Raw genomic sequence first — 9529 nt, forward strand, 5'->3', positions numbered from 1 at the left:
CCTCGTTGGGGGTGGGTGGGGAGGGGTCCCCAAAAGTGCTTCGCGGGGGCTGTGAGGGGTCCCCGGGCTTGTTTAATGTGTCCCTGGGGCTCTCCTGGGATAGCGGGGCTGTTTTCGTTGGGCTGGAAGAACCCTGGGGTGGTTTGGGGGTCCGTAGGGGTGGGGGGACTCGGGAGGGGCCCCGGGTTGATTTAGGGGGGCTGGGGGATATCTCAGCTGGTGGGGGGGTGTGAGGGGGCGCCCCTGGGCTGGTTTTGGGGGCCCTTGGAGAGCCCCTGAGGTGGGAGGGGGATGGTTTAGGAGTGCTGGAGGGAGGGAGGGAGGGAGGGAGGGGATCCCCGGGCCTGGTTTGGGGGCCCTTTGGGAGGCCTTCGGGTGGGTGGGGGCTGTTTTAGGGGTGCTGAGGGAGGGAGGGGGTCCCTGGACTGATTTTGGGGGGATTAATTGGGGTGATTTGGGGATTTTTGGCAGCTCTGAGACACCCCTTTGTTTTGGGGGGGGAGGAGTGCCACCCCAACATCCCCGTTTGCCTACCCCTCTTCCTCCCACAATTCCCCCTTTTTCACTGGGATATCCCTGGATTTGGGGTTGGTTTAGGGGTGCTGAAGGGAGGGAAGGGGTCCCTGGGCTGGTTTTGGGGTCCTTGGAGAGGCCTTGGGGTGGGGGGGGGCTGGTTTGGGTGTCTCTGGGCTGGTTTTGGGGTCTTTGGAGAGGCCCCGGTGTGGGGGGGCTGTTTTTAGGGTTCCTGGACTGGTTTGAGGGCCGTTTGGGAGGCCCTGGGGTGGGGGTGCGGGCTGTTTTAGGGGTGCTGAAGGGAGAGAGGGAGTCCCTGGACTGGTTTGTGGGGATTAATTGGGGTGGTTTGGGGATTTTTGGCAGCTTTAGGACCCCCTTTTTTTTGGGAGTGTCCCACCCCAACATCCCCTTTGCCTCCCCCTTTTCCTACCACAAGTTCCCCTTTTTTTTCGCTGGGATATCCCTGGATTTGGGGCCATCCCCGGGGTTCCCCCGACCTCACCTGTGCCCCCCCTCCCAAATCCTGCAGCCCCCCTGGGATCCATGGATTCCCTGGATTCCCTGGTGTTCCTGAGCGCCCGCCGCCTCGTCTCCCGCCGCCCCCTTCCCGCCGTTCCCGCCCGGCTCTTCCCCGTCCTCTTCCGCGCCGCCTTCCTGGACGGGAGGCCCCTGGTCCTGCGGGATCTGGTGGCCCGCTGGCCCTTCCCGGAGCTGGATTTCCAGCGGATTTTGGGGCGCCGGGAGCCGCTCCGGGATGGCCCCTCCAAGCTGTGCGTCCAGTCCGTCCTCCTGGCCGTGGTGGAGCAGCTCCGGCGGGCGCTGGAGGGGCCAGGACGCCATTCCAGGTGATTCCTGATGGGATAAAAATCCCAGATCCAGCAGAACCCCGCTGTGTGGTTCATTCCCTGCTTGTTCACTCCTGTTTTCCTCGTTTTCCCGGCCCAGCCGGTGCCGGCTCCGCATGCTGGACGTGACGGGGCTCCGGGACGACGATGTCGGCCGCGCCCCGGCGGGGATGAGCGTCTGGTCGGGCACCGTGGCCTTGGCCAAGGCCTGCCTGGAGCTCTCCAAGCTCCAAAGGGAGCTCCAAAGGGCCGGATTTGGGAACGCGGCCCCTCCGTCCATCGACGTCCGCGCCGACCTGTTCGTCAGCGCCGCGTCCTTCGGGGTGGTGTGGGATGCGCTCCGGGTCGGGAATTCCACCCTGCTGCGCCTCCGGTGCCGGGAGCTCCAGGCCGAGGAGCTGAGCCCGGCTGGGATCGTGAACCTCCTGGAATCCCTGGAGCCCTCCGGGCTGCGGAGGGTGGAGCTCCGCTTCAACAACCTGGGCCTGCAGGGCCTCTCCGCGGTCCTGCCGCGCCTCGCCCGCTTCCCGGAGCTCCGGAGCCTCCGGCTGCCCTACAGCAACGTGGATGTGCGGCGGGAGGCGGCGCCGGGAATTCGGTGCTTGGCCATGGAGCTGGGAAAGCTGCAGGGCCTCAGGGAGCTCAACCTGGGATCCTCCAGGCTCTCCGGGAGTTTGGGAGACGTCCTCTGGTAAGTGCCCCCCCTTGCCGTGATTCCGTTATCCCACAATTCCATGATTTCATGGCACTGTTATCCCACAATTCCATGATTTCACAGTATCGTTATCCCACAATTCTGTGATTTCACGGCACCGTTATCCCGCAATTCTGTGATTTCACGGCACCACAATCCCATAATTCCTCCACTCCGGGATTCTCAAGGGTTGAACTTGAACCGTCTGGAAGGCCTTTTCCAACTTTAATTCCTCCTTGGCCCTGTGATCCCCAGAATTCCCAGATTTCCCTGTTTCCAGAGGGCAGCCCATGCCGCATCCCGGAGCTCCGCCAGGTGCTCCCGGCTGGCTCCATGGCTCCAGAATCCCCTCATCCTGTGATTCCCTGACTCCAGAACCCAATAATCCCATGACCCCGTGATTCCATGGTGCACCGAATCCACACTCTCGTGGCTCCCACAATCCCATAACCCCGTGATTCCATATCCTCGTAGCTCCATGATCCCACTGCTCTGTGACTCCACAGTTCCAAGGCTCCCCGCTCTCCCCAAGGCTCCACAATCCCACCCTTCTCACAGGTTGAATTCCAATTCCTGGAGCTCTTTTCCAACCTCAGGGATCCCCCAATTCCCCCAGTGAAGGGAGTTGTAGCTCCCATTCACCCTGCAGGGAATTGGGGGGGCCATCCCGACCCTTCCCGTTTTCCTGGAGCTCCGTGACATCCCGGGGGTCACACCCTCTCCCTCTTCCTGCCCTGGCAGTGAACTCCAGGCCCCTCTGGAAAGCCTGGAATTGACCTTCTGCTCCCTCCTGCCTTCCGACCTCTCCTTCCTGTGCCGGAGCCCCCACGCGCCGGCCCTGAAGAGGCTCGACCTGAGCGGCCACGACTTCTCCCGGGGCCTCCTGCGGCCCCTCCGGCAGCTCCTGGAGGAGGCCTTGCCCTCCCTGCTCCACCTGGACCTCATGGAATGCCACCTGGGAGACTCCCAGCTGGAATCCCTGCTGGCCTCGCTGCGCCGCTGCTCCCGCCTGCGCTCGCTGGGGCTCTTTGGGAATTCCGTGTCCAGGGCCGGGCTGGGCACTCTGGTGCGGGAGACGGCGGCGCTGCCGGAGCTGAGCCTGGTGGTGTATCCCATCCCCACGGATTGCTACGGGCAAGGGATGGATCCCAGCCAGGCCTCAGAGGAGCATCTGGACAGGGAATGTTTGGGAGCGCTGGGCACGGAGCTGGAGCGGCTCCTGGAGAGCTCCGGGAGAGCCGGAGCCGTCTGGACCTGCGACCCCTACGGACACGCGGGGCTGGATTTCTTCTCCCTGTAGCTGGGGGAGCACTCAGAGCCCCTGGGGAGGAGCTCAGGGCATCGGGACCTCCTTCTTCCAAGGATTTGGGGTGTCCCGCCTCGGCTGGGCGGGGTTTGCCTCCTCCCGGTGTTTTCCAACTTTAATTTCAGTGGCTCGGTGGGATTTGCCTCGTCCCAGGGTTTTCCAACCCAATTTCGGTGCCTCACCATCCCACCCCGCTGTTTCTCCACCTCATCCCGGAGTTTCTCCACCTCATCCCGGAGTTTCTCCACCTCATCCCGGAGTTTCTCCACCTCATCCCGGTGTTTCTCCACCTCATCCCGGTGTTTCTCCACCTCATCCTGGTGTTTCCCACCTCATCCTGGTGTTTTCTGCCCCATCCCGGTGTTTTCCAACCCCAATTTCGGTGCCTCACCATCTCCACCTCCCTGTTCCTCTGTCTCGTCCTGGTGTTTTCCAGCCCCAATTTCAGTGGCTCAGTGGATTTTGCCACTGACAGATGTCCCACGTCCCACATGTCCCACATATCCCACACGTGTCCCACATGTCCCACACACATCCCACATATCACACGTCCCACAGATGTCCCACATCACACACGTCCCACATGACACCCACGTGTCCCACCCGTGTCCCCTGTCACCCACGTGTCCCACATGTCGCCCTCGTGTCCTCCCCTGTGTCCCCCCTGCCCCCCAGGTGAGCCCCTCCCCCCTCACTCAGGTGTTGCTCAGCAGGTGTTTAATTGTTGTTCCTTCCCGTGGCCTGGGGGGGCCTCGGGGGGGTCTCGGGAGGGGTCTCGGGGAGAGTTTCTTGGGGTGAGGGGTCTCGGGAGGGCTTTGGGGAGGGGTCGCAGGGAGGGTCTCGGAGGGGGTCTCGGGGGAGGAAGTCTTGGGTGCCCTCTGCATGTGGGGTCACAGCCCCTTCCCTCCCCCCCCCGTGCCCTGCATTTCACCCGCTCACCCCCAGCACTGGTACCCCCGCTCGGACTCGGGGGGTGTCCTGGGAGGGGTCCCTGGGGGTGTCCCTGTGGGGGTTCCCGGGGGGGTCCCTGGGAGTGTCTCTGGGGCCCCGGGGGGAGTCCCTGGGAGTGTCCCGGGGGTCGCCGGGGGTGTCCCGTGGGGGGTCTCGGGGCGGTCCACGCGGAACGCCCACCGTCCCGGCACGCCCACGTTGCTGGTGCGGGTGAGGCCGAGCACGGCGGGCGAGCCGGACCCCGGCACGGCCACGAAGTGCTCGTGGTCCCCGCTGGTCAACCCGGCCTGGGGGGACGTGGGGGGGGATACGCGTGGGGGTGGGCAGGGGCTCTGCTGCTCCAGCTCCCTCCAAGGACTGAGGTGTCACCTCCAGCCCCCCCTTCCCACCCGGACTTCCCTTCGTGGCAGCTAAAATGCCCCCTGGTTTCACCCCAAATCCCCTTTAATGCCACCCAAAATTCCCTTAATTCCACTTAAAATCCCTGATTTCTCCCCAAATCCCCCTTAATTCCACCCAAAATCACCTTTAATTCCACCTAAAATCCTTGATTTCACCCCAAATCGCCTTTAATTCCACCCAAAATTCCCTTTAATTCCACCCAAAATTCCCTTTAATTCCACCCAAAATTCCCTTTAATTCCAGCCCAAATCCCCTTTAATTCCACCCAAAATCCTCTTCAATTTCACCCAAAATTCCCTTCATTGCACCTGAAATCCCCGTTTTCACCTAAAATGCGCCATTTCACCCCAAATCCCCTTTAATTCACCCAAAGTTCCCTTAATTCCACCCCAAATCCCTTTAATTCCACCCAAAATTCCCTTAATTCTACCTCAAATCCCCTTTAATTTCACCCAAATCCCCTTTAATTCCACCCCAAATCACCTTAATTCCACCCAAAATTCCCTTCGTGGCAGCTGAAATGCCCCCTAGTTTTGTCCCAAAATTCTCTTTAATTCCACCCAAAATTCCCTTTAGTTTCACCCCAAATCTCCTTTAATTCCACCCCAAATTGCCTTTAATTCCACCCAAAATTCCCCTAATTCCACCCAAAATTCCCTGATTTCTCCCCAAATCCCCTTTAATTCTACCCAAAATCCCCTTTAATTCCACCCCAAAATTCCCTTCGTTGCAGTTGAAATCCCCTTCGTTGCAGTTGAAATCCCCCTGGTTTTACACCAAATCCCCTTTAATTCCACCCAAAATTCCATCTAATTTCACCCCAAATCCCTTTGAATTGCACCCAAAATCCCTTCATTGCACCTGAAATCCCCTTGAATTCCGCCCCAAATCCCCTTTAATTCCACCCAAAATTCCCTTTAATTCCACCTAAAATCCCCGATTTCTTCCCAAATCCCCTTTAATTCCACCCCAAAATCCCCTTGAATTCTGCCCAAAATTCCCTTTAATTCCACCCCAAATCCCAGGCCAGAGTGGGGGTCCCTGTGGGTGTCCCCGTGGGTGTCCCCATGTCCCCACCTGCGCGGGGACGCCCCCCAGCCCCGAGTGGGGGTCCCCCGTGGGCGATCCCCGCCGTCCACTGCAGGTCCCCGTAGTTGAAGAGCACGAAGGAGGCGACGCCGTCAGAGGCCAGCACGGCCTGGAACGTGTTTGTCTGGGGGGGGACATTGTCACTGTGGCACCTCCAGGGGACACATTGTCACCGTGTCACGCCCCAGGGACACACACATTGTCACCGTGTCACCCCCAGGGGAGAAGGACACACACGTGGCCACCGTGTCACCTCCGGGGGAGGGGGGACATCATCACCGTGTCACCCCTGGGGGAACACACACACAGTGTCACCATGTCACCTCCGGGGGGTGGCACACACATTGTCACCGTGTCATACCCATTGTCACCGTGTCACCGCCGGGGGGAGGGACACACACTCACATCGCCACCGTGTCCTGTCCCCGGGCCGTGTCCCCACCCCCGTGCCACCCACCGAGCTCTCGGGGACACCACATTTGTTGGGGGGACTCCACTTTGACTCCTCCCTCCCTCCCCGCGTGTCCCTCACCCGGCCCGGCCCCCCCCAGTGTCCCCACGCGTGTCCCACCTTGTCCGAGGCGGCCCCAAAAAAGGCCACGCGGTCCCAGGTGGCCACGAGCGCCCACGCGAGGCGTGGGGGGGCTGTCCCCGTGTCCCCCGTGGGCAGGAGGGGCCGCAGGTCCCTCTCCAGGCGCCGCAGCAGCCGCGGGCGGCGGCTCTGCCGGTACCACGCGTGACCCCCGAGACGCGTGTCCGCGTCGGCCCAGAACGGCGCCACGAGGGGCCGCGTGGGCAGCGGGAGGGGCAGCGGGAAGGGATCGGAGAGTGGCGACCCGAAGGACAACAGCCCGTTGGTGCTCACCTGGGGACGGGGGACACGCGTGGGACACCCCACGGGGACACACACAAACAGAGGGACACGCGTGGGACACCCGGGGGTGGGGACGGACCCCAGTGTCACCCCCAGACCCTCCCAGTATGGGACTGGGACTGCCAGTGTCACCCCCGTGTCCCCCCCAGTACCACCCCCCATGTCACCCCTGTGTCTCTCCCCCCCGTGTCTCCCGTGTACCCCCATGTCACCCCCGTGTCCCCGCGTGTCACACCCACGTAGCAGGAGCGTGGGCGGGTCCCGAAGAAGGAGAAGTTTCCCCCCAGGACGATCTCGGCGCTCGTCGCGTCGTCCCCGCGGGGCGTGGGCGCGTCCCCCGCGCGCGGCCCGAACGGGTACAGGACACGGCCCCCTGGGGACACGGCGACATCGGGGACAGCCCAGGTTGGGGCTGGGACCTCCCAGTTTGGGGTTGGGACACCCGGGGTGGGGGTGGGACCCCCAGCGTGGGGCTGGGAAACCCACGGGGTGGGACTGGGACCTCCCAGTTTGGGGCTGAGACCTCCCAGTGCCACCCCAGGACCTCCCAGTTTGGAACTGGCCCCTCCCCACTCTGGGCCTGGGACCCCAAACTCACCCGATGTCGCCAGGGTTGTCCCCGATGTCCCCAGTGATGTCCCCGATGTCCCCAGGGGTCCCCCTGGCCCTGCCAGGCCCAGCAGGAGGAGGGGGAGGACGGGGGGGACCCTCAACTGGCCGGGCCTGGGGGAGTGACACCATCAACCCAATGTCCCCAAATACCCCCAATGTCCCCAAGTCTGCCCCAGTGTCCCCTCAATGTCCCCAGTGACCCCCTCAATGTCCCCCCAGTGTCCCCACTCACGGCACTCCCATGTTCCCAGTTTGTCCCAGTCCGTCCCAGTCTGTCCCAGTGCCGTGACTGGAGCCACTTTTTATCCCCAGGGAGGGGACAGGGTTGGGGACATTGGGGGGGGGTGTGACAATGACACGGGACACCCCGGGAGTGACAATGACAATGACACGGGTGGCACCACCCAGAGCCCCGAGGCAGATCCGGTTTTGGCCACACCGCGACTGGGGGGGACTGGGAGGACTGGGAGGGACTGGAGGAGGACTGAGAGGGACTGGGGGGACACTAGGGGAGACTGGGGGGGACTGGGAGGGACTGGGAGGGGCACTGGAGGGGACTGGGAGAGAGTGGGGGGCACTGGGAGGGACTGGGAGAGCACTGGGGGCACTGGGAGGGACTGGGAGGGACTGGGGGCACTGGGAGGGACTGGGGGCACTGGGGGGGACTGGGAGGCACTGGGAGGGACTGGGGGGCACTGGGATGGACTGGGAGAGACTGGGGGGCACTGGGATGGATGGGGGACTGGGGGGCACTGGGATGGACATGGGGGGCACTGGGGGGACTGGGAGGGACTGGGAGAGACTGGGGAGTACTGGGATGGACTGGGGGGGCACTGGGATGGACTGGGAGAGACTGGGGGGGCACTGGGAGAGACTGGGGGCACTGGGATGGACTGGGGGACTGGGGGGCATGGGAGGACTGGGATGGACTGGGGGGACTGGGATGGACTGGGGGAGCACTGGGGGCACTGGGGAGCACTGGGAGGGCACTGGGATGGACTGGGAGGCACTGGGAGAGACTGGGGAGACTGGGATGGACTGGGGGGCACTGAGGGGTGACTGGGAGGGACTGGGGACACTGGGAGAGAGTGGGGGGGACTGGGATGGACTGGGGGTGTGCTGGGAGGAACTGGGGACACTGCGGAGGGAACACTGGGGTGTACTGGTGTTTACTGGGAGAGACTGGGCACACTGGGGGACACACTGGGCTGTACTGGAATGTACTGGGAGAATACTGGGAGGGACTGGGAGAGACTGGGGGGGGACACTGGTGTGTACTGGGAGGGACTGGGATGTACTGGTGACACTGGGGGGGGAACCCCCGCCCCTCCCCCACCCCCTCCCCCCCAACATCCGGGTGCCCCCCGGCCCCTCCGCCACCCCCCGTGGGAACCGGGAAATGTTGACCCACCGGGGAGGGGGAGGGGCGGACCCGGAACCGCCCGCGGCGTTTTGGGGCAATTTCCGCCTTTCTGGGGGCATTTTCCACTTTTTTTGGGTAATTTTCCTGCTTTTTGGGGCATTTTCCTTCTCTTTTGGGTAATTTTTCCCCTTTTTTGGGTCATTTTCCCACTTTTTTGGGTCATTTTCACCCTTTTTGGGTCCTTTTCTCCCTTTTTGGGGTCATTTCTCCCTTTTTGGGTAATTTTCCCTCTTTTTTTGGTCATTTTCCCTATTTTTTTGGTAATTTTCTCGCTTTTTTGGGTCATTTTCCTTCTTTTGGGGGTCATTTTCCACTTTTTTGGGTCATTTTCCACTTTTTTGGGTCATTTTCCCTCTTTTTTAAGTCATTTTCCACTCTTTTGGGGTCATTTTCCAATTTTGCTTTGTCCACATTGTGACCAACCCGCCCTTCTTCCAGGGTCAACCATTCCCCTCTGGATCTGAATCCTGCGCTGTGTCCTCACCTTGCTCCTCTTATCGTCCACCCCCATCAGCACCCTCGTCCTGGAGAGATGGGGCCACTGAGCCCTGGGAGAGCCCAGCCTGGAGACATCCCCATGCCCATCAGTTCCCTCTGATGCTCTCCCTGCCCTGCACTCCCTGCTGTCCCCGTGTCTCTGCCCCCGAACCTGAGTGGGACCAACCCCACCCCAGCTCCCCTTTGGGCTCAGCCCACTTGGGGCAGTGCTCAAGGGCTGTGCTGCCATTGTCCTGCTCTGCTTTGCTCAACCCCTGCTCTCTGCTCACACACAGCCCTGTGGAACTCCACAGAATCACACCGTATATTCCAAGCGGGG

General features: G+C 62.2%; 1 protein-coding gene across 1 annotated transcript; it reads left to right on the forward strand.

The window, feature by feature from the left end:
- The first annotated feature begins 798 nt into the window (after positions 1-798).
- Positions 799-3695, forward strand: LOC126636553 (leucine-rich repeat-containing protein 14-like). Its single transcript, XM_050308861.1, has 3 exons — positions 799-1361; positions 1462-2052; positions 2797-3695. Exons 1-3 carry the CDS (start codon positions 1060-1062, stop codon positions 3353-3355), a joined length of 1452 nt encoding a protein of 483 aa, XP_050164818.1. The 5' UTR covers positions 799-1059; the 3' UTR covers positions 3356-3695.
- Positions 3696-9529: the final 5834 nt, after the last annotated feature.

The sequence above is a fragment of the Myiozetetes cayanensis genome, unplaced genomic scaffold, assembly GCF_022539395.1.
Source record: "Myiozetetes cayanensis isolate MyiCay16 unplaced genomic scaffold, myiCay2020 scf1327, whole genome shotgun sequence".
Taxonomy (NCBI): Eukaryota; Metazoa; Chordata; class Aves; order Passeriformes; family Tyrannidae; genus Myiozetetes; species Myiozetetes cayanensis.